The sequence below is a fragment of the Cetorhinus maximus genome, chromosome 10, assembly GCF_964194155.1.
Source record: "Cetorhinus maximus chromosome 10, sCetMax3.hap1.1, whole genome shotgun sequence".
NCBI classification, from domain to species: Eukaryota; Metazoa; Chordata; class Chondrichthyes; order Lamniformes; family Cetorhinidae; genus Cetorhinus; species Cetorhinus maximus.
In genome coordinates, this window is record NC_135888.1 from 6,945,381 (window position 1) to 6,970,835 (window position 25,455).

Sequence of the window (25,455 nt, forward strand, 5' to 3'; positions counted from 1 at the left end):
GCTGTTAAAACACAATCTCATCACAGCCATTTAGAATCAGTACTTTGTGTCATAAGGGCCCTGCTAATGATGTGATTTATGGTCCCGGCCCTCCACTCAACCCTTGGAGGCAAAGACTGGAAATAAGGAAACTGGAGTCTTGCTCAAGTAGATAAATTGTTTCAAGAGATATTTTTAAAAACTTTTTTTTCCCCTCAAACCACTTTCTTTCCATCTAATTTGCCCTATTTCTTTTCATTTATTTGGTTGAGATAAACCATTGTACATGATGTTTGAGGTCAGAGTTGCTATTGCTACATCAGTATCAATTCATACTTCTGGTAATTTGCAGCGCAGGCTTAAGGGTAAGGTATGAAGTTCAGTTCATGTTGCTTGCCGTGGAATAACCGCAGCAGAGGTTGACCACTGCACCCATTTCCACTTGTCTAAGAATCGATATGTACACTGATTTACTTCTGTAGATGAAAATTTGTACCCGTGAAGGATTAATCTTTGAAGTGATCTTGTTTTATTTGGAACTGTCATAGACTTGTATCAAATCCCTAGTGTATTGGTTATTGTAACAACTTGGGAATCAAAGATATATTATTTGAATATTTAAAATCAGAGGTACTGTAATTTCTAATTAAAGTTAAGCACCATGTATAACTGGTTCTTGACTTTCCTTGCAATGTAAAGGAATTTGAGAGAAATAGTGCTTAAAAGCTAATCATCAGTGTATAATTAAAATAGCAACATCTATGTCAAATTATTTACCTGCATATAAACTTGTAACTACAGAACATGCCTTGGGTTTAAATGCTAGAAATGAAACATTTTATTCCTTGACCTGTAATGTACAGGTGACATGCTTAGTGCATTCCATGCAGCATTAAGGAACCCGCCAGTCAACATGAAGAATCAAGCAGTTAAGGTATTTAATTGAATGAAGCTAGTTTGTTTTAAACTATTTGAAATTTCTGAATTGCATGTTTAATATAAATGTGCTCAAAAATGCAGCGGTTTATCTCCAAGAATGCATCTGAATATCTTGAGCAAAAACATCTCTATCTGCACATAGTCAAATAGCTGCAGGAAATTTACCTGAAATAATACAATGATGTTTCTTGTTTTGCTGCATTTTTAAGGGGTACCATCAACTCCCAGCTCAGAACTGCTTACCAGATTTCTGTTAATGGCCTTTTGATGATCGATTTAAATGATGATGATGGTATCGTTTTGTAATCTCCCTAATTGGTATAAGCCCTTCATATTTGGTCTATTATCTATTTGTTTTTTTAAATTCTACTACCCAGGCATGATGCTAGCTGGACAGTTGAACAATAAGTCAGGGGAAAATGGGAGGCATTATATTAAAATAAACACTAGGACTAAAGATTGTTTCATTGCTTGCATATGCATCTTTTTCACATTTGAAATGTCTAAGTATAGTTTTTTTTTAAATGCAAAACACGTAATAACCTTTTCTCTTTCTCCACAGGAGCGGGCACAGGGAATAGTTCTCAAAGTCCTCACATCCTTTAAAAATAGTGAGATAGAACAGGCTGTTAAGTCATTAGATAGAAATGGCATTGACCTTTTAATGAAGTACATTTATAAAGGTTTTGAAAAACCTACAGAAAACAGCAGTGCAATATTACTGCAGTGGCATGAAAAAGTAAGTTTCTTTTGTCTTTTAATTGTTTTGTTTTATAGTTTTTGCCATGGACTGTTTAAAGAGGAAGGCGGGTGGATGACCTACTTCCATGTCTCTACCATTAAGCTGAAATGGGCTGCTAGGAGGGTGATGGGAAGTCAAGACACTTGCCCTTGTAAAAATCTGGCCTGCAGGGAAAGAGAATCTGGTTTCACTGGACTGTCACACTGATAATCAATTGTTGCATAAAATGTATATGTAAAAGTAGGCCAAGGTTAAAATTAACAATGTGTCAGCTTACATTGGTCTGTAGTGCTCTTGCCTGAGTCAGAAGGCTTCAGTGAAGCATGGAAAGAGCTTGAGTTGTTAAATACAATACTTGTCTAAGATCTCATCTTATTATGTGAAGAGCATGAGATCTAATCTAGCCAGTATTCCTCCTTACACAGTCATGAGCAAAGATATTGTGATGATTTATTCAATTGCTGTACTTTAAAATGTAATTCAGTGGTTGTGAATCACTTTAGGACTTTGACAATGTGATGAGTGCTATATAAATGCAGATTACTTGCAGATTTAACATTAATTACTGAACACATTCACAGCATATTTAGCAGTGCAAAACATGTAATTGTAGGATTCTTACCATATAACCGCACCACCACTAAGACCATCTATTTCCGCTTCTAACATCGTCCCACTCCACTCTTGCCTCGGTTTATCATCTATATCTTTGTTACCTCTACTTGACCAATACTGGCTGACCTCCCTATTCCACCCTCCATAATCTGAGCATTCAAGAAGTCTGCTGCCTCTGTCCTGATCTGTACCATGTCCTGCTCCTCTTGTGCCCTCCCTTGTGCTCACTGACCTACAATGACTCCCGATTAAGCAACATTTTTAAATTCTCGTCCTTGTTTTCAAATCCTTCCTTGTCTTAACCCCTCCCTTTCTCTGATCTCCTGCAGCCTTACAACCCCAGAGATATTCACTTTGTTCCATTATTGGCTTTCAGATGCCAAGGCCTTAAGTTCTGGAATTCCCTCCTGAAATTTCTCCCTCTTTCCTCCTCTCAGATGCCCTGTTAATACCTTTCTCTGACAAAGTTTTGGATTATTTGGCCATCATGGTTCAGTGTCAAATTTTGTTTAATGTTTGTAAAGCACATTGGAATGTTTTATGTTAACGGTGCTATATAAATGCAAGTTGTGACTGCATTTTTAAATTCAAAAAGAAAAACTATGATTTGAGAACATTTTCCTTCTCTATCCCTCACAGGCATTAGCAGTGGGTGGAGTAGGTTGCATAGTACGAGTTCTCACTGCAAGAAAAACGGTTTAAAAAGTTACGTGACAAGTTGACTTGATGTGGACTGAAAGCTGTTGGAAAGTTTGAGCAAGCAACAGCTAAAGGGAAATATCTGAACCCATCCTTTAAAGATTAATCCATATTAAATGAAATTATTTTGAAAACCATGTTGGAATGCTCTTTTTATGTTAATAGGTTGTGGTGGAAAGTTTGTATTACTGTATGTTTTGGCTAAGTATGACATGCAAGGTCTTGCACATCCTCAGTTTCCTTACCATTTTTCATTTTGCCTTTTTGAAATCTGTTGAGAAACCAAATAGTGACTAATAAAGGCACATTCACAATGAAAAAGCAATGATATGACATTGTGCATTTTACCCAGAATTGTTCTGCCACATGGTGTGGGTGGTGGACTATTAAGACTGTCAGTGTCAGTACATGCAGTATTATTTTTTTATTTCTTTGGGTCACATTCATAGTCTTTTGTACAATTATTGGGATAGACTTAGTATAATACATATGGCAATAGTATTAGTTGAACTACCAGGGATGAATTTATTGTAAAGTGCCTGCTGCAAAATAAAGCTCTTGGATCATCTTTAACTGACAACTTTGTTGTATTATATCATCAAAATTTAAGGTTGGATTTCCAACTTGTCAAGAGAAGCAGTGAGGAAATGCCTACTTGATGCAAACTAGTGTAATTTCAATTTAATAAATCCTGTGCTAAAGTAAATTTATTATTGGAACATCACCTTCAGGGGGTCTTGAGATGCACAAAGTCATAGCTTTAATTTTAGTTTAACATACATCTATTTTGAACCCAGTTCATAATAGGTGCCGGTTCAGCCAATTGTGCATATAACTGGCTGAGATGGGAAATTGATCAGAAGTATTTTTAGGACAACTGATTCCATTCCTGCTTGGGCAAAAACATCATAAATGTGTTTTAATGACAGTTTATTTATGCAGATATCTCCTTTAGCAGTATGGTGACAGTATGTATATTATGTGTAGGCATTACATTGCTGTTTCAAAGATATATTAAAGTTATGAACTAGCTGAAATGTGTATTGTGAAAAATTATGAAGTCTATATTAAGGACACTGGCCCTTGCATTTTTGGGGTAATATTCCTCTGTTTAAGTTCTATGTTCCAGCAGCTCTTTTCAGCTACCCTGTTTACATTACAAATTGGCTTGAGAATATGGCTGTCTTCTATAGCAGACATCAGCAGTAAGACAGAATCAAAGGAATTGTGCTGAACTGCTTTACACACAGTAAACAGTGCAAACCAGCTGGACTGGTTAGGGTGACATTAGATTCTTTGTTACATTTTTTAATAAATATTTTTTGTAATGTTACTTCCCAAGATTCAGTGGTGGCTCAGGATATTTATTTCAGCAAAACGTGGACGTTGCCAGAACTCTAGTTTGGAAATGCAATGTTTGTTGCTCTGACTCTGGCCTCACTCATCCCATCAGCTGTCAAGACTTGACACTCAATTCAATCTTTATATCTGTGCCTTGCTTCCCTATAATCTACATTTTGAACATTTCTATCTGCTTTGGCTTGGTGTTTTGTCAGATTACACTATGATATGCCTTGGGCTTTCTACATTAAAGGCACTATATAAATGAAAATCGTTGTCACAGTTGAAACTTATGCTCAGGTTTGTTGGTGTATGTGTGTGTGTATATAGAAATGATGATGAAAGTCAATGTCTACATTTAGACTTGTATTACAATACACAACTCACCTCAAAGGATAAACTTGTTTTGGATTTTTCTGATCAGATTGCTCTTGAAAGTAAATTACCCAGAACACTGGATTACTAGAATATACCTCAAGCGTTAGACCTGTTTTTATTTTGGTTAATACATTCCCCTTAAAGCTAATATGAAATGGAGATCATTAATTTTCCTGTAACATTCTACACTAATAGCTAGAGGGTGGCTGTGAATTCAAAAGTCTGAATATAGAAATTTAAATTTCACTTTAGATGCACACGCCATGAACTACAAATTGTTCCCCTAGGATTAAACCCAATCCATAGCAGTTATTACCTACTTGATTTGAGAAAAATGATTAAATCTTCATCAGGGTTTTGCTTCTACATCTTCCCCACTAAAATGCTTTGAAATGTTCCATGGTAGTGAAAAAGCACTAAGTGCAAATTCTTGAAAGGAAAATTATAACATACAATCAATAATTTAGCCCATTAATTTCAAGTTACAATATTAAGCATGTGATTTAAAAACTATGTTAAGAAACTAAAATCTGACACGTGCCAAAGGAAAGTATTTATACAACTGCAAGTCACAAATCCAGGCTAGATTAACCACATACTATTCAAATATTGTAGTAAACTGTTTATTGTTGCACTGTGATATTTTTAGAATTGCACTGAAATGCAGAATCCTTACAATTGCCCAAGGTCAGCCAACCAAGCACTAACCAACCTTTGGCTGTTTTTAAAAAAAATTATTTTATCTTGATTCTTATACTTGTTCCACTCTTCGTTTATTTTCAGCTCACATCACAAGATGCTCTGAAATATTGCATTTGTGAAAGAATGGATAATTAGGAACAAGCACCACCCAATTTTTGTAAATGTTAAATTGTATGACAGCTAACCTGGTTTCTGAGTCCGCTGTGTAAATAGGTGACCTACTTCCAAGCAAGGATAATTGCATTTTGTTAGTTTAAACTCTGGCAAAGTATTCCAGGGGATAACTGACCAAGTTTGTTACCCTAATCTGACCATTACACTGACCCCACTGGAACTTTGAACTGATTAGAGATTGCACTGAGTTGTACAACAACACGTGCCTCAATTTGGCGCATCAGTTATGCAGATTTTCCATTAGGGCTTTGAGCATTTTTTAAAAAAAATAAAGTGGTAGCTGCAGCAACCAGAAATATACAATCCATCTACACAGGCCAGAATGAATTTCAAAAGGGTACGGCTAGGAAGCTAACCAATAAAATTGTGAACGGTTATTTGGTTGAATTAAAGATATGGTCACAAAAAAAAATCAACCACACCATCACAGGTTTTAAGAATACACCATTTGGTGGAGATCTGTCAAATGGTTACTTTGCTTCTGCCATTTAGTTGAAACTAAAGATGTCTTGTTCAGACCAATTTCAACATCTATCAGAAAGAAGCTTGAATTAGTTCAAACTGTATCTCTACATTTAATTTTAAACAAATCTGAAAGGGCATCCCGATGAAACTTAAAAGATTACAATTTTGCACCTAATGTCTACATCAGTGGAACTCCCTGGGTATATTTTTTTCCTAAAACACCTATTGAATACCTGTGCCACATTTTAGACTAGTGCATGTCAACTGACAGTGGTAAGTGCCAGTCCCAACAATTGAGAACATAAACACTCACTTTGAATCACTAGTTATGCTGCCCAGTGTTAGGTTTTTCAAGCTAACCTGCCTAGAGAGGCTGAAATTTTACTGCAAACATCAAACTCTATATACTTTCCATAAATGCAGGAACAAGTAAATGCGTCAAGAAACTGTAAAACTAAAATTGCATTTGCTAATCAAAGAATTCAACCACAATTTCAGCAAGTCTAAAGGAATTTTAATTGGAAAGTATTGCACCTACAAATTATTCCCAAGCAAACACTGGTCAGACGATGCGTCAATCCAATCCAGGTTTACAACACCAAGTGAGGGAAGTTAGTCGCTAAGGCCAGTCAATGCATGTACAAAGATTACACGCCACAGCATTTTTTATACAAATAAAAGTGCATTAGTTCATATATAACATATATATATTTTATATATATATTTATATATATATATACATACACACACACACACACATAAGTTGCTCTTGCTTTCAATAAGAATTCCAAGTTTCACAATGGCAGGGTGAGGAAAATACTGATGGAACATCATTATTACAATAGCAACATTTTCTGCCTCCAAAAGGCTAAATAATTTATGCATCCATTTTTACATCTAATATGTCCAATTTCTATACACAATACAGGGTTCCCTTTATAAAGACTCCTTTGGAATGTTTATTTTTTCTTTTTTGCATTAACCCAGGTAAATGAGAACTAACTGTACCATATCCTTGCCCTACCGTTTATATCAAGCGTCAAATCCCTTGTTTCTGGTTGTTCCAGCACCATTTTCACACAACACTACCATATTCTTAAACTGCAATAAAACCACATGATAATCATTAAATAGCAACAACATATGGAAGGGATCTAAATGGTGTAATGAATCAATAACAGCATGTTTTACAATTATTAGAATATTTGGGAGAAACTTGAAAAGGGCTGCAGTGGTATTTTTGGATCAATAAGCAAAAAAACCAATTGCAATATTTAACTTGGTCTCTTGATTTTTTGATATATTTTATTGGTGTTATTTCTGTCTTGCAGGTTTCCAGTTTTTTATTAATCCAAATGACACCAAAATGATTCAATTGTAAAAATGTAAATGCAATTTAAAAACAGAAATACATTCTATTTGGACCATGATACCGAGTTCAAAAGCAGTTACAAACGGCACTTGCTGGCCCCCTCTGTAACAGTGGGGATGGATGAGGGAAGGAGCATAACTTCAGTCAAATTTTACTCCCATCCTTGTGTTCTAACAGTAGGAAAAAAAATTATAGCTTAAAAAAAGATGCTTGTAAGCATTTGTTAATGTCTATCCATGAAGGAGGAGCACATATATAAAGATGTAAGTGTATGACAGCATGTCACTTCAGTGTTTCATTCAAATCAGTTCAGGACTGTAATAAAGCTACAGGACCAAAAAGAATTGTTCCTCTTGCATGTGCAGAAATTACAGAATTTCAAATCCATATCATCTGCTTTTTCTCAATGAATTTCATTCCCCATAGGAGAACAACTTCATTTGCATTTAAAAGATGTATTAATATAAAGTATCAGTACTATTAAATACTTGTAAACAGCTGGAAAACTTGTAGCCCTGTATTAAAACACTGTCATAACAGTGACTGAAAACACTAATAAGGATATCTTATTATCAATAACTGCAGTGTTCATCAAATGAATTATGTTGATAGTTCTTTGTGCACGTTCCAGACGTTACACTTAGTTCATTGCCAGTGAGGGGGAGGTTGGCCTGTTATTGATGGACGTACAATACCTTTAGGAGCAGGTTTTGATCCGAACCAAGACATCTACAATGTAAAAAGAATAATATTTAGTAAAACACTCAACAGCATTCATTAAAAAAGTGGAAGCAGGTAAGACTCAGCAAAATGAGTAGGAATGGATGATGCCCTACCTTATACTCTAAGGATTCCTTTAGCAAGTTCTCTTCTTCACGTGTAAAGTTAAGTAGCATGGATACTGCTTTCACCAGCTGATAGGCCTACAAGAAAACACATTGTAATCTGATACTTTCCCCCACTCATGGGTTCCTTAAGTGGAACATTGGTAAATAAGCAAGCAATGTAAATGAGCACATGGACACAGCATTACTATCAATATGCAAGTCATGTATGGCCTTTGCAAACGTGAAGGATTCCTTCACACAGTATGTGGAAAACTTGCTCAAAACTGGTTGTAACAATTCGCCCAAACATGTGACCAATTCATGTTGTGCAAAACCGGCCATAGCTAAGATAGGGCAAAAAGGGACATCGCTTTTGTGTGTCTTGGGCAGCCTATACATACGTAGATGCAGCGAGCTGTGAGGACAAACCCTGTCATATATATCACGCAGCAGCTCATCACTCTTACACAAGTCCAGCAAGCGTTTTTTTTAGCTTACTTTCAAGCAAGGTTGTCTGGTCATATTGAGCAGCAGATCCAATGGGTACAAATTTGGATCCGTCATTAAGAATGGCATGCATTTTGTTGATATAGACCTTCACATTTGCGAAACCACAATGGCGATCTAGACCCGCTACCATTGTGTGAATCAGTATTTATTGAACTTTTGAACTCGACAACTCATGCAATTGAGTTCACTTTTAATGTCAACATGTACGCCCAAAGAGATGGTGTTGCCATGGGATCCCCACTAGGCCCAGCTCTCGCAAACATCTTTGTTGGGTTCCATGACAAACCTGTCTTCGATGGAATGACACCAAACCTTTTACCCCTCGCTTACTTCCGGTGTGGATGATACGTTCATTATATTTAAATCTGCAGCTGCATGTAATAATTTCCTTACGTCTTCATGGGCTCCAACCTGCACTCAAATTCACCTTTGAAATGGAGCAGTCAAATGAATTTCCCTTCCTTGACCTATCAGTTGAGAAATCTGCCAGGGGGTTCTCTACCACAGTCAACCCAAGCCTACCTTCATAGGTTAATATAAGTGTTGGGATTCTTACACTTCCACATGCTATAAGATTGATCTCGTCGGCAACCTTGTAAATAGGACCTGAGCCATTTGCTCGCTATGCAAGCTTGATGCTGAAATAGGGCCCATCAAAGGTATCCCGAGGGATAATAGCTACCCTGATCAGATCATTTCACACTGTATATCGCCCAAACTCATGAACAGTCTAAGGCTGGCACTTTCGGCCCTGAAAAGTGTCCACTCTACCTCAGATTACCCTGGAAGAGCAAGGTATCTCAAAAATTTGAGCAACAGATGCAGCTAGCTGTTTCATACTGCTACAATGCAGTAGCAACACGAGTGGTTTTCACCACTAACAGGATGCTGCTGTCAAGCCAAAAAGACGTTTTGCCTGTCGCACAAATGAGTAATCTGTATGAGTTTCAGTGCCAATGTGATGCCAGATATGTAGGCCGTACATTCCAAAGACTGGCAGATCGTATCAAACAGCATGTCCCAGCTGCTGTTTGCAACAGGCAAGATACAGACCGTACCCAGCCAGCCTGTGCTTGCAAAACTCAAAAGAGTGTCCAACATTAGATGTGATTCTTTGATTGGACAACATTTGCTAAATAACCCTCAGTGTGCTAAGAATTATGCTGAAAACCAATTTAAGATTGTCAGTTGGGCTCACAATGTGGCGCATTTGCATGTATTGGAAGCTACGTATATTAATACACAGGGTCCTGTTCTTTGCAGACAGAAAGAACATGCACATACATTTCCCCTGTTTCAGCTAAACAAAGTAAATGACAGCCATTCACTGACTCATTCCTCAGAGCAATGCCTTGATCAATCAGGGTCAAGTTTAAATTTTAAACAATGCTTAGCAGTTAACTGTCAGTCACCACTTGCCAACCAATCAGCACTCTCTTCTCATACAGTATAAATTGTTGTTCTCCCCTTATATTGTTATTCTTGCAAAATGTCCTGATGAGTGCAAGACAAAAAGTTTCAACCTGTCTCTTTTTTCAGCAATACTCAAGTTCTGTACTACCAAACGACTATAAATATGATTGAGCTCTTTTTTTTTTTATTTATTGGTTCAAGGGATGTGGGTGTCACTGGATAAACCAGCACTTATTCCCCATCCCTAATTGCCCTTCAGAAGGTGCTGAAGTAAGCTGCCTTCTCGAACTACTGCAGTCCATGTGGTGTAGGAACACCCACAGCGCTGTTAGGAAGGGAGTTCCAGAATTTTGACCTGCAGACAGTGAAGGAATGTTGATATAGTTCCAAGTCAGGATAGTGTGGGGCTTGGAGGGGAACTTACAGGAACCTGCCCTTATCCTTTTAGGTGGTAGTGGTTGCGGGTTTAGAAGATGCTTTCGAAGGAGAATATATAAAATCTACAAAATAATGAAGGGATTAAGTTGAGCTAGAGAGGTTGGGAATGATTGGGGGCATTTGTATGACCTACAAAAGCATAGGATAGATGTTAGTAAGTTCTTCACAAAATCACTGACCTCTAGTTTAGGCTACTGCTGGATGTGGATTCACTGCAATCTTTCAAAAAAAGAAGTTGGTCAAGTCATAGGTGGTAGGTGAGCTAGTAAGGGCCTGTGGAGCTTGTGAGATGACCTTTAGGTGTCAGGGAGGAACTTCCCAGGGTTTCACTCCAATTAGCTATAAGGTTTTTCTTCGTCTCTCCCAGAAAGTTGCACGGCTATTGGGGAGGGTAGTGTGATGAGGCTGATGGCGTATGTAGGTTGCAGCATGTCAGGATAGGGTCAGCTTGATGCACCAGCTGGCCTTTCTTGTCATTTTCCATAGATTTCACTTCTGATTCTCTGTCAGTATCACAGGTAGTGCAGAATCGCATCTCTGAATTCTACATCTGTCAGTTTAATAGCCGAACCATTATTCTACTTCATCATTTAAAACTATTATAACAGATCTGCATTTTAATACCTAAAACATAATTAAAGGCTTTCTATTGATTACTTGTAAATTACTGCAATTATTAGCGACTCACCTCAGATTCTCGCACAGACATGAATTTGAGGAGAACATGTTTAAGATATTCAAAATTTATCTCCTTGGAGTCATTAAGGTCTGAATTGTTTACAACTGTGCTGGAATTATTGATGCTGGCTGGTGGCTCAAAGTAAGATTTCTCCCGGACTTCAGCAGGCTCCAATTCTGGTTTCATTTTCTTTAATTGAAAAGATTTAGTATGTATCAATTATAATGCCATATTTTTAAAAATCAAAAGAACTCTCTTGAATTGCCAATATTGCTATTTTTTGTTTGGTATTTCATGTGCAGAAACCCATTACTGTCTTTATGAGTTTTCAATTCGAGTTATTGAGGAATCTAAGCATGTAGAATTTCCGTTTGCCTGATAGGGGCATTTCCCATTTATCAAAATCTGAAGAGCGTAGGCATGTTAAGAACAAAGGCTTAGAGACCCTCGTGTGTACAAGGCTACTGCTGGAGTTTAACCAGCTAAAACTGCACAGCTTACCAACACAGAGCAGTCACTACCCAGGTTCCCAAATGAAGAATGAGGAGAAAGAAGTTTGTACTTAAACAAACACAATTATTTTATAAAAACTCTCAAATAAACTTAGAACAAAATATGCTAGAGCTGATTCCCATTAATGCATTTCTACCACTGCCACACTGGTAATAAAGCACAAAATTAATTTCACCTAAAAAGAATCCTTCAATTGTTTGAACAGGTGAGAAATGAAAACAAAGCAAGTTAGTTCAAATTTATCAGATCCAAAACAGTGAACAGTTTAAAATGGGTAAACATTGCTATCAATGTGAACCACATGTGAACAAAACTAAAAACAAGGAGTAAGAAAAAAATAAATTACAATGGCCAATACAAAAGCAAGAGACTGCGGATGCTGGAAATATTAAATAAAGACAGAAAATGCAGCATCTGTTGAGAGAAGGAGTTAACATTTCAGGTCCTGATATTTCACTGACTTGAAATGTTAACTCTGTTTCTCTCCCCACAGATGCTGCCTGATCTGCAGAGAATAAATTGGGTTTGTCAAACAAAAAGATGAGCTCTATTAATTAGTGGTAAATCTCGAATTTAAACTAGGTCATGAAAAGTATTAGGAAAGAATTCTGGGAACAATTCTCCAGACAATGTTACTTCAGTATCAGATTAAGTTGTTAAGCTGCAGGCGTCAGCCAACCAGTTTAGGATAGCGCATGTGCAAAATATCTGTATCTACTTCCGACCCATTTTCTGGTTAAAAAGAAAAAATTCTAACTAATTTGTTTAAAAAATGTAACTTAATGCAAGATCTTTACCAGTTCTTTCTGTAACGTCTTTTTCAGTTCTGTTAGCCTCTGCAGTAGTTGTTTAATAGTCTGAGGGAGGAAATAGATACAAAATATAAAACCTAGTGATGATCCATGCACTTAAATCATTTGATAAAATAAATTTTGATATAAAATTTTAACCAAACAATAAAAGACCAAGAAAATTATCAGCATACATTTTAAATTTGTTGAATCACTATCTGAAATAGGTTGAATGTTCATGACCCTGAGACGGAAGAAAAAACAGGTTTAACATGTCCTCGCGTCAACCAAGAAGTTTTTGCAAAATTAAGTGGTGAAGGGGTAGGAAATTAATAACTCTGTCTTTACCACAGAAAAGGAATTAGTCTAGCCTCAGCAGCATTGTCAACATAATTTCTTCCAACTAGGCAGAGTCCCTCAGCACAACGATTCTCAATGACAATGATGGGAGGCTCATCTAGCACTAAGGCACTGCTGTACAATAAACAAAAAAATGAGTATATGTCTCATCATAGGTAGGTTATTTAAGTAATGTTGGTAAGTTCTGCTCAAGCACTTCCCAGAGCTGAAGAAGTCGGGGCAAATAATCCACAGCTGCTCTCGGATGCCACTTTACATAGAATCCCATAGAATCTACTGGGAAAAGTAACACAATGTTGACGTTTCAGGGCTAGTAATGCTTCAGAGGCACAAGTTCAAATCGCTCATTGGCAGTTGATGGGATTTAAATTCAATTAATAAATATGGAATTAAAAGCGAGTCCCAATAGTGGTGACCTGGCTGTTGTAAAATCCAATCTGATTCACTAATACCCTTTAGGGAAGGAGATCTACCATCCTTCCCCAGTCTGGCATACACGTGACTTTTGACTCAATGTGGTTGACTCTTAACTGGCCTCTGAAACAGCCTAGCAAGTCACTAAGTTACACCTAACCGCTACAGAAAAGTTGAAGAAGAATAAAACCAGACAGATTACCCTGCATCGACCTACAAATCAGAAATAACAAAGGCACACCCAGCCCAATCAACCCTGCAAATCATCCACACTAACATCTGGAGACTTGTGCCAAAATTGGGAGTGTTGTTCCAAAAACTAGTCAAGCAACAGCCTAACGTAATTATACCCACCAAATCATACCTTACAACCAATGTCCCAGACACTTCCATCACCACCCCTGAGTATACCCAGTCCAATGGGCAGGGCACACTGACCAGAGGTGGTGGTATAGAGGTCTACAGCTGGGAGAGAGTAGCCCTGGGAATCTTCAACATTGACTCCAGACCCCATGAAGTCTCATGACATACGGTCAAACATACAAAACTTCTGCTGATTACCACCCAACTCCCTCCTTCCCTCAACTAATGAATCAATGCTCCTTCATGCTGACACCACTTGGAAGAAATACTGAGCGTAGGAAGAGCGCAGAATATGCTCTTGGTGGGAAACTTCAACCAAGAGTAGCTTGGTAGCACCAATGCTGACCAAGCTGGCCGAGTCCTGAAGGACATATCTGCCAGACTGGGCTTGTGGCAAACATTGAAAGAGCCAACAGGAGGAAAAAACATACTTGACCTCACCCTCACATATCCACCTGTCGTAGATGCATTTGTCCATAACAGTATGACAATCCCACATTCCTTGTGAAGCTGAAGCCCCATCTTCACACTGAGGATACCTTCCTTTATGCTGTGTGGCACTATCACCATACTAAATGGATAGATTCAGAACATAACTAGCAGCTCAAAACTGGGTATCCATGATGTGGGCCTGATTCAATGAGGCTGGAGGAGAGCATGCCAGGAGCAGCACCATAGTTAAAAATGAGATGCAAACCTGGTGAAGCTACACAGGACTATGTGCATGCTGAACAGTGGAAGCAGCATGCAATATACAGAAAGTAAAGAGATCCCACAACTAACAGTTCAGACAGATCAAAACTCAGAATCCTGCCTCATCCAGTTGTGAATGGTGTGGACAATTAACTAATCAGAGGAGGAGGCTCCACAAACATCCCCATCCTCAATGATGGGGAGCCCAACACGTCAATGCAAAAGACAGGCAATTGCAAACATCTTCAAACAGGAATACCGAGTGGATGATCCATTTCTACCCCTTCCTGAGGTCCTCAGCATCACAGATGCCAATCTTCAACCAATTCAATTCAGAACTAGCCACACCATTCCAGTGCAGCTACAACACAAGCATCTACCTGACAAATGTGGAAATTTGCCCAGGTACATCCTCTCCACAGAAGGCAGGACAAATCCAATCTGGCCAATTACCGCTGCATCAGTTTACTCTCAATCACCAGCAAAGTGATGGAAGGTATCGTTGAATGTGTCATCAAGTGGCAATAACCTGCTCACTAACACTCAATTTGGGTTCTGTCAGGGCCACTCAGTTCCAGACCTCATTATAGTCTTGGTGCAAAACAGCCGAACTCCAAAGGCAAGGAGAGAGTGACTGCCTATGACATCAAGGCAGCATCTGGCAGATTGTGGCGACAAGGAGCAAAATTGAACTCAGTGGGAAATCAGGGCGATAACACTTCACTGGTTGGAGTCATACCTAGAACAAAGAAAGATGGGTTGTGGTTTTTGGAGGTCAATCATTTCAGCCCCAGGGCATTGCTGCTGACTTTCCCACGGTGGTGTTCTAGGCCCGACCTTCTTCAACTGTTTCACCAATGACCTTCTCTCCATCATAAGGTCAGAAGTGGGGGTGTTTGCTGACGACTGCACAGTGACATGTAACATCTGAGCCACACAAGTGCCAGGCAATGACCATCGCCAACAGAAGAGAATTGAATTATCGCTCCTTAACATTCAGTGGCCGAATCCCCTACCAACAACATCCTGGGAGGTACCATTAACCGGAAACTTAACCGGACCAGGCATGTAAATACTGAGGCTACAACAGCAGCTCAGAAGCTGGGAATTCTGAGATGAGCAACTCACCTCTTGACTCCCCAAAGCCTGTCAATCATCTACAAGACACAAATCAGAGCGTGACTCACCTCTTTGTCTGGATGAGTGCAGCTCCAACAACATATAAAAAGCTCAACACCATCCAGTACAAAACAGCCCTGCTTGATTGGCATCCTATCCACTACCTTAAACATTCACTCTCTCCACCACTGATGCACCAAGAGAGCAGTGTGTACCATCTACAAAATGCAATGCAACAGCTTGCCAAACTCCTTCAACAATACCTGCCAAAGTTGCAACTTCTACCACCTAGAAGGACAACGGCAGCAAGTGCATGGGAACATCACCACATGCAAGTTTCCCTCCAAGCCACGCACCATCTGGACTTGGGACTATATCACTGTTCTATCGGGTATACACAAATGTCTTAGCTTTTCCAAACAACAGCGGCACTCTGCTCAACTTTACTGATGGATGGCATAGGCCTTTGTAATCAGTGAATAGTAAATAGCACAAGGATACTTTCCAAGGAGAAAAAGGAAAGATCTGACTTGTGACATTATATAATTCCTGCATGGGAAATAGGGGCATATTAGGTGACTTTTATTCGATTGTACGATGAAATATCAGGCAGATTGGTATTTATTTAGAAACCAAAGATTTCAAAGCACAATATCCTGCACTATAATATATTCCTCTTTCAGCACAATATTTTGATAAATGCTTATAAATTGTAGTCAAAGGTCATCACCAATCAAAACTTCTTATTGGATTTAAATCAACATGATATAGGAAAACTGAAAACATACTGAAAAAACACTGCGAAATTTCAATTTTATAAAACTAAACATTGTGGGTCGGTTTTAAAATTGAATTCTTGAATTCTGTGAGGTTTATGGTGAACACTGCAGAGCAAAGCAGTGACTCGAAGTGATAAAACACTTTTGCAGTTTTTCCATTTTGAGAAGGAAACTATGATGCTCATAATAGAATGGATGAAGGGTTGGTTAGCTAATAGGAAGCAAAGAGTAGGGTTAAGTGGGTCTTTCCTGGGTTGGCAAGCTGTAACTAGTGGAGTGCCACATGGATTAGTGCTGGGGCCTCAACTACTTACAATCTATATCAATGACTTGGATGAAGGGACTGAGTGTATGGTCGCTAAATTTGCTGATGACACAAAGGTAGGTAGAAGAGAAGGTTGTGAAGCAGATATAATGAGTTTACAAAGGGATATAGAGAGAGGTTAAGTGATTGGGCCAGAATTCTGGCAGATGGAGCATAATGTGGGAAAATGTGAACTTGTCCACTTTAGCAGGAAGAATAGAAAAGCAGAATATTTTTTTAAATGGAGAGAAATTGCAGAACTTGTGGTACAGAGGTATCTGGGTGTCCAGTACATGAATCACAAAAAGTTAGTATGCAGGTACAGCAAGTGATTAGGAAAGGAAATGGAATGTTGTCATTTATTGCAAGGGAAATGGAATATAAAAGTAGTGAAGTTTTACTGCAGCTATACAGAACCTTGGCAAGACCGCATCTGGAATACTGTGTACGGTTTTGGTCCCCTTATTTGAAAAAATATATAGTTGCATTAGAAGCAGTTCAGAGAAGGTTCACTTTACTCATTCCTGGGATGAAGGGTTTATCTTATGAAGAAAGGTTGAACAGGTTAGATCCATACCCATGGAGTTTAGAAGAATGAGAGGCAATCTTATTGACATATAAGATTCAAAGTGACTTGATAGGGTGGATACTGGAAGGATGTTTCCTCTTGTGGGGGAGACTTGAAATATGGGACACAGTTTAAGAATAAGAGATCACCCTTTTAAGACAGAAGTAAGGAGAATTTTTTTCTCTGAGGGGGTCGTTAGAATGTGGAATTCTCTTCCCAGGAAGTGATGGTGGCTGGGTCTTTGAAATTATTCAAGGGTGAGTTAGATAGAGTTTTGATAGACAATGGAGCCAAAGGTTATGAAGGGGGCTTGGGGTGGGGGTGCAGACAGGTAAGTGGAGTTGAGATCACAACTAGATCAGCCATGGTCTTATTGAATGGTGGAGCAGGCTCAGAGGGCCATATGGCCTACCCCTGCTCCTAAGTCCTATGTTCCTACTAGTCATAATGAAACCTACAAATTGTAATAACTGTAAAAAACTGTTAAAAAAAAAGCCTAAGTAATCTTCTGCACATGAGCCTTCCAACATATTTTAGGCCTGTATTGCTGGAGTTTAGAAGAGTAAGAGGCGGCTTGATTAAAATATGTAAGATCCTGAGGGGACTTGACAGGGTGGATGTGGAGAGGATGGTTCCTCTTGTGGAAGAATCTAGAGCTAGGGATCACTATTCAAAAATAGGGGTCACCCATTTAAGACAGAGATGAGGAGAAATTTTTTTCTCTCATAACGTCGTGAGTCTTTGGAACTCTTCCTCAAAAGGCGGTGGATACAGAATCTTTGAATATTTTTAAGGCAGAGGCAGATAGATTCTTGATAAATAAGGGGGTAAAGGTTATTGGTGGTAGGCAGGAATGTGGAATGGAGGTTAAAATCAGATCAGCCATGATCTTACTGAATGGCAGAGCAGGCTCGAAGGGCCAAGTGGCCTACTCCTGCTCCTAATTCGTATGCTCGTATGTAACATGTGGAGAGGTTGTCACATAAAGTGATGCAGCTTACAAATAACATGATGTATACATGTCCTGTGTAGCTAACCTTGTTTTTCTCTATCAGCTGCTGCTCCAAATCCTGGTTGTCCTGCTGAAGTTGTACGGTATATGCAATTGTCACCTCTCCATTCTGCCCTTTCTCATCATTTTCTGAGGGATGTAATTGTCCATTGAGGGCCATCACCTCTGCTTCTAGATCTTTCACCTGTAGGAGGAATTTACATTTCTTTAAGGATTCATAGAAACAAAGTTATGTAATCCTGTTGGCCTGAATACAAAATACAGAAAATTTTATATAAGTGGAGAAGACAATAAATAATTGCAAACACTGAATAAATACTTTCTCACTGGAGGAAAAGGGTTCTGTTCTATCCACATCACAACAGCAAATTACTCCAAATCTAATTCCCTCCCTTTAAAAAAAAGAGTTCCAGGTATTTATTTTCCAAATTAAAAATAATAAAGTCCCAGCCTAGCTAACTAATCTCAGTTGGAGAGGTGGTAAAGTTGACAGAATTAGCTGCAACATTGCTAGGTTATAGAATCTGCCAGTGTTCCTGATCACAATCCAGCAGCAACTGTGAGAAGTCTAAGCTCACATATGAAGAATAGCCACTTGGGCAAGGTCCATTGGCTGTTTAGGCTATGGAGCCATATTCATTAGTCAAACTCCTTCTGGTGAAATAAGGAGCTAGAAACGATTAGGAAAAAATATTAAAACTTCCAAGTTTTAAAAACTCACAAATTAGTAACTGACCCATGATCAAAGCCACTGCCTCCAATATTTTTGATGCCATGTGTAAGAATGTGAATTTTTTTTCCCCAATTACCTTCAGATAACAGCAGTCCACATTGCTCCCCTTGTACCATCCCATTTAATTTTGGAGAAATCTGACAGCGATAAGAGGTCATTCTAGGCTACCCTGGCTGCTAGCCATATTATGAATGGTGGAGAAAAGACTGTACTGAGGATAAATCTACCAGATTCTAGATAAAAGCTGGGCTGTGATCACTGGGATTCATAACTAGAATGTATTACAACACAGACTTCATAAAAGATATGCCAGATGAGGGCTGTAGCCTGTGCCACTTGTTGATGCCTGATGACCTTCAAGGAATGGCCATACCGCCTCACTTTCAATGATTTCCCCTCTTCCAAGGAAACAGAAAATTATGCACATATCTCCTTGAAGGATCAAAGAGTCTTTGGCTACAATGATGCTGGCATTGGGGTCAGCCAACACAATGAAGCAGGGGGTCAATTTGCTTGTTGACAGGTGACATGTCATTTGTAGATATCATCTGGTAATGTCCCAGTTAACCGTATATTGCAGGACAGTTATTTGTGTAATCTCTCCTTTAGCATATTCTTTGCAATTGATGTATAAATATCAGACTATGAAACTGTTCCTTAAAAAAAATATAAAAAATATATCTGTGAAATCACTTTTTCTCACAAAATGGCTGAATGTATATAAATTCAGAAATGATGACAAGTGAGTTCACACATCAAGAAATAAAACCTGACCCATAATCGCATTAGTTTACTACATCCAGTACATTCTGTACAGAAATTGGCATGTTTAAATTGTACACATGGCTGAGAAAGAAGATAGCCTACCTTCCTCTGATTGGCTTCCAGGAGTTCCTGTCTGTCAATCAACTGCAACTTGAGATCACTCAACTGGCTCTGTACTGCCCCCTCTCTTTCTGCTGATGAATCTTTAGAAGTTTTATTTTCCACTTGCAGCTGATGCATCTGTGACATCACAGCTTCATGGTCTAGAGGAATGTTAAAAAATAGATTTTCTAAGACATGGAATGTAATTAAATATATGTAATTAAGAACCACTTATCTCTTTTACAAATAAATCATTATCCAATCATAACACAAACAGCCACAAAACAATTTGGGAACAAAATAGATCTATGAAGATTCATCTCTCTCACATGTTATTCAGTACTTTTTGCTACAAGCGCAAATATATATACCACGTGCCTCTGAAAAGCCAAATCACTATGTATCACTCTATTTTATAATCTTTTTTAGTATCACATATCATACTGTTCCATAACCTATCCCACATGGCAGCAGGCCTAAGCTTTTACTTGTTATAATTAGCTACTTCTTCTGCATTGTGTGATTCTGTTCATAACATTCAAGGCTATGGGCCAAGTGCTGGTAAATGGGATTAGGTAGGTAGGTAGGTCAGGTGTTTCTCATGTGTCGGTGCAGACTTGAAAAGCCGAAGGGCCTCTTCTGCACTGTGAGATTCTGTGAATACTAGAGAGTGCACAAGAGCACATCAAGGAAAACTATAAAGCAAAAGCAAAATACTGCAGATGCTAGAAATGTGAAATAGAGGCTGAAAGTGCCGGAAAAACTCAGCAGGTCTGGCAGCAGCTCTGGAAAGAGAAACAGAGTTAATGTTTCAAATTCCATATGACTCTTTGGAACTGAAGAGAGGTAGAAACGTGATGGGTTTTATGCTGTTGAAAAAGGGGGTGGGGGAAGGATTGGGTAGAACAAAAAGGAAGGTCAGGGACAAGTAACTTTGTGACATTTCTGTGGGCAAGCACCTAACTTTGCTCAGCACCCCTTCCAAAAGTCATGCTTCTGGTCATAAGTTCACCAAGAAAGCAGCAGAACATGCTGCTTTATAGCGCGAAAACAGTTAGAGCTGTACTTGATTTAGTGCAATCCGAAGAACAACAAAAGTTGACTACAAGCAAGTAGGTATTTTAATACTTGTGATTCCCTTTGTTCATTCTGATCTATTGTATTAATATGTGGATTTCATTTTTCTACTGCTCAAGTGAAATTATCCACATTTTCCAGAGGCCACAGCTAAAGCTCAAACTAAACTCATTCCCATCTTAAGAGTTTAAATTGCAATTCAAGGCTTATACTTTTTACTAGTTATTTTTCCTACCATTTTCTCTCAACTGTTCTTTGATCTTAAATAAATTATATATTTTCAAACCTTGCTCAAGTTTCTTGAAATCTTCTTGCATTTTGATTAATTCTTTATCTTTCTGCAAGACTGAAGTATTTTTTTCATCCAGCATTTCTGTCAATTTTAACACCTATCATTGCAAAAAAAAACCAAACAATGCATGTTACATTTGTCAGTACAGTTTTACCAGCACCAGCAACTGTACCTACCTTAGGGAACAGATTAGCTCAAAAAAAAACAAGCATGAGAAGCACAAACCTCCTTTCCCTACAGAATCATGAGGATTTTACAGTGCCCCGCTGGCAGGTTTGCAGGCGCAGGGCCCATAAAATTCCCCGGGAGGCCTTCCTGCTGCCCTCCCACCTGACCAGATATGTCCGCACTTATACAATGTGCCAGGGCGGTGTGGGGGTGTGTGTGTGTGTGTTTGGCGAGTGAGGTCTAGGGCATCCCGCCCTTGCCCAAGCAAAGCCAGCATGGCTTCATGAAGGGGAAATCATGCCTACCAAATTTATTAGAATTCTTTGAGGAGGTAATAAGCAGTATAGATAAAGGGAAACCAGTAGATGTAATATATTTGGATTTCCAAAAGGCATTCGATAAGGTACTGCTCATAAGGCTACCTAAGAGCTCATGGTGTTGGGGGTAGTATATTAACATGGATAGAGAATTGGCTAATTCTGCCTACCGGGCATGCGGGTCTGACCCAATCTCCAGTGGGCGGGGAGCCGATCCCCACTGGAGAAGAGGGCCCCGTCGCCATTTTAAGTGAGCGGGCCAATTAAGGCCCGCCCAGCGAGAAGCGCTATGTGCTTCCTGTGCGGGCAGGGGAGGGGATTCCCCAAATGTGAGAGTGCGCTCTTTCGCGCATGCGCACGAAAGAGCGCACATCTCCCTGAGGCTAAGTGCTGCCTCAGGGAGATCAATGACAGCTGTATAAACGTTAAGAGAAAAAAAATGCTTAGCACGTCCCCCTCATGTGACAATGTCACACGAGATGGGACATGTTAATAAATTTCATTAAAAACTTTATTACATTTTTTTTAAACCTAAATGAAACCTCATCCCGCCAGTGAATGAGCTTTCATGGTTTTTCAGAAGCCCGCCGGGGCTCCTGGCCTGCCCGCCAACCTTAAGGTTGGACGGGCAGGTCCTTTAATTGTTTTAAATGATCCTGTCAATGGCCTCAATTGGCCATTGACAGGTCGGCGGGCGCACAGATGATTTCGCTGTGCCCCCGCCTTCCTGAAGATTTAAATGGGGCGCGGTGAGGTCGGGGTTTCCCCCAACGTCATCCCACGTCAGCGAGCAGGCCCCATCCCCTGCTCGCCGACAGCAAAATTCAGCCCAGAGAGTTGAAATAAGGGGGGCATTTTCGGGATAGCAACCTGTAACTAGTGGAATGCCACAGGGATCAGTGCTGGGCCTCAATTATTTACAATAGGTATTAATGACTTAGATGAGGTAAGTGAATGTACTATCACCAAGTTTGCAGATGTCACAAAAATAGGTGGGAGGGCAAGTGGTGAAGATGACACAATGAGTCTGCAGAGGGATATAGACAAGTTAAGTGAGTGGGCAAAAACTTGGCAGATGGAATATAATATGGGAAAATGTGAGGGTATGCTCTTTAGCAGGAACAGTAGAGGAGCTGAATATTATTTAAATAGAGAAAGGCTGCAGAAAGGTGCAGCACAGAGCAATTTGGGGGTCCTTGTGCATGAATCCCGTAAAGCTAACATACAAGTTCAACAGGTAATAGGGAAGGCAAATGGAATGTTGGCCTTTATTTCAAAGACAATGGAATATAAAAATAGGGAAGTCTTATAAAACTATACAAAGCACTAGTTAGACCACACCTAGAATACTGTGAACAATTTTGGTCCCCTTATCTATGGAAAGATATACTGGCACTGGAGACAGTCCAGAGAAGGTTCACTAGGTTGATCCCGGGTACGGAGGGATTTTCTTATGAGGAGAGGTTGAGTAGGTTGGGCCTGTACTCATTGGAGTTTAGAAGAATGAGGGGCGACTTTATTGAAACGTATAAGATTCTTTGGGGGCTTGACCGGGTGGATGCTGAGAGGTTGTTTCCCCCTGTGGGAGAGCCTAGGGCCAGAGGGCATAATCTCAGAGTAAGGGGGGCACCCATTTAAAACCGAGATGAGGAGGAATTTCTTCTCTCAGAGGGTAGTCAATCTGTGGAATTCTTTACTGCAGAGGGCTGTAGAGACTGGGTCGTTAAGTATACTCAGGGCTGAGATAGACAGATCTTTAATCAGTATGGGAATCAAGGGTTATGGGGAAAAAGCAGGAATTTGGAGTTGAGCATTATCAGATCAGCCATGAATGGCGGAGCAGGCTCGATGGGCTGAATGGTCTACTTTTGCTCCTACGTCTTATGGTCAAATTGAGACCAATAATTGGCCACTTAAGGGTCACTTCCCACACAGTCTCAATATTGACACTGGCAGCTCACTGTGCTTGGGCTTCAGGCAGGGTGGAGGGAGTGCCTCACTCAGGGACCCCCTTTCCATATTGGGTGCAAAAGCCCCCAAAGTCTGCCCTTGTAAGTGCTCCCTCCACCCATAGCCTCTCCGTCTACAACACCACCCCCACTGGGTCCTCACCTCCCCTCCCTGCCATGAGAACCCCCCTCCAACCACACTTATCTGGTACTGGACCCCGGGACTTGGAAGCTGGGGACTGCTTGTAATCCCAGTACCGGCTGCTGCAGCCACTGGCGCCATTAGGACTACAGAATAAAAGTCCCGTCTCCAGCTAATTAATACTCCTCAGAGCGTTAAATGGCTGTGAGTCTGTCATAATCAGCGGGGATGTGTTCCCCCCTCAGGTGGGTAACCCTGCCATCCAAAAAAATCATGCCCCATAGTGTTTCTCACATGGAGAGACATGGGGCAGAATTTCCCCCCCATTGTCCGGGGGCTGGGGGGGAGTTCAGGAGCGGGCGAATGGAGAAGCGCCTCTGATCGGCACCGCTGATCGGGGGCGCGCTGCCATTTTACGTGGGCAGGCCAATTAATTACGTTTGACATCAAAGCTTACATAACCTAGAAGTTTGAAAGATATTAGGTTTTAATTATTATGCAAGGAAATTTTTAACTGCAGTGTATAATAAAATGTAATTTTACACTTAAAAATACCAAACATGTCTTCTTACATAAGGTACCTAAAATCCTTCATGAGGCATCAACTAAAGATAGAATCCTCTAAATGGTCTTACATGTATAGAAAATGAGAGATAATGGAAAAGGAGACATGAGGAAACCCAAGGTGTCTGATTAGGATATATTTTAGGATAATACTTAGCTCAAAATATCAAGAAAGGTGTTTCAAAAGTAAAAAAAAACAAAGACTATTTGATTAAATTTGAAAGAAGAATAAAGAAAATATGGTCACATTTTCTATCAAAGTTGAGGACTTATGTCATTTTGGAATCATTTAACTTCAACAATTAAATGTCAAAACTTGCTGTTGTCCGATTTGAAAACCAGTGCAACCATACGGCACAAATGTGCCTCTTCGTACTTTACAAACTTTGTACAAGGAGATTAGCCCTCCAGGAAACTTGTTCATGTTGAGATTTGATACATTAGTCTCAATTTTCTTGGATTCCCTCAAAGAGTTCAGAAGGCAGAAAATTCATAACATAAAAGCAAAACAACATTGTTTTTGGCATACAAGAGAATACCAAGGTCTTAATCTGCTTAACATTAAACATTGTGGTGGTATAAAACGTAGGCTTTATGCTTAAAAAAGTTAAAAATTCAGTTGCTTGAAATGCAATATTTTAAATGGTTTTTAATTGTGAAAGCAATTTTAAATTAAATCGTATTATACTTTTTAATATTATTTTGATGTTATTTATACATGGTTCTAACAGACATAAGTTACTATATTGTAAGAACCAGCATGAAATAAGGAGGGGGAAATTTGCTTTGTTGGAGTCCATTACTGCCAGATATCATATGTAGTTTATTCTACTGTAGGTGTTACACTTAGTTCTGTGGAAAGATTCTTCTATTTTTTGCCCTTCCCATTCCTACCCTTTTAATCCAAGTGGAAATCCAAATTATATGTCTAACCTTAAATCTACAATACTCATTCTAAGGCCTTCTGCGTCCTTGACAAAATGTTGCCAAGATCTGTGTAGCAAAAATTTGAACCTTTTTATCTCAACTTATATTTACAATTATCCTTTCTGTTCCTAACTAGATATTCATCCAGTTCTTGTAGTAATCAGGTAGTTTTTTTTTTTAAATAACATATTTAATCTTTTCTAATCTTCTTACCCTGCATTATTTTTCCT

At 39.3% G+C, this 25,455-nt stretch overlaps 2 protein-coding genes across 3 annotated transcripts in view; one reads left to right on the forward strand and one right to left on the reverse strand.

Annotated features, from left to right (window-relative positions):
• The first annotated feature begins 820 nt into the window (after positions 1-820).
• Positions 821-4,586, forward strand: arpc5lb (actin related protein 2/3 complex, subunit 5-like, b). The gene is made up of 3 exons (XM_078549885.1): positions 821-913; positions 1,481-1,657; positions 2,915-4,586. The coding sequence occupies exons 1-3, from the start codon at positions 848-850 to the stop codon at positions 2,975-2,977; spliced, it is 306 nt and encodes a 101-aa protein (XP_078406011.1). The 5' UTR covers positions 821-847; the 3' UTR covers positions 2,978-4,586.
• A 1,940-nt stretch (positions 4,587-6,526) lies between these two features.
• Positions 6,527-25,455, reverse strand: part of golga1 (golgin A1) — a 64,674-nt gene continuing 45,745 nt past the window's right edge. For both annotated transcript variants that reach the window (XM_078549880.1, XM_078549879.1), the window contains exons 17-23: positions 21,153-21,255; positions 19,790-19,950; positions 18,215-18,373; positions 12,584-12,643; positions 11,283-11,462; positions 8,243-8,329; positions 6,527-8,135 (exon numbers count right to left, since the gene is read on the reverse strand). In XM_078549880.1, the coding sequence (XP_078406006.1) occupies positions 8,052-8,135; positions 8,243-8,329; positions 11,283-11,462; positions 12,584-12,643; positions 18,215-18,373; positions 19,790-19,950; positions 21,153-21,255 (834 nt within the window). In that variant the 3' untranslated portion in view covers positions 6,527-8,051. The remainder of the gene's footprint in view (positions 8,136-8,242; positions 8,330-11,282; positions 11,463-12,583; positions 12,644-18,214; positions 18,374-19,789; positions 19,951-21,152; positions 21,256-25,455) is intronic.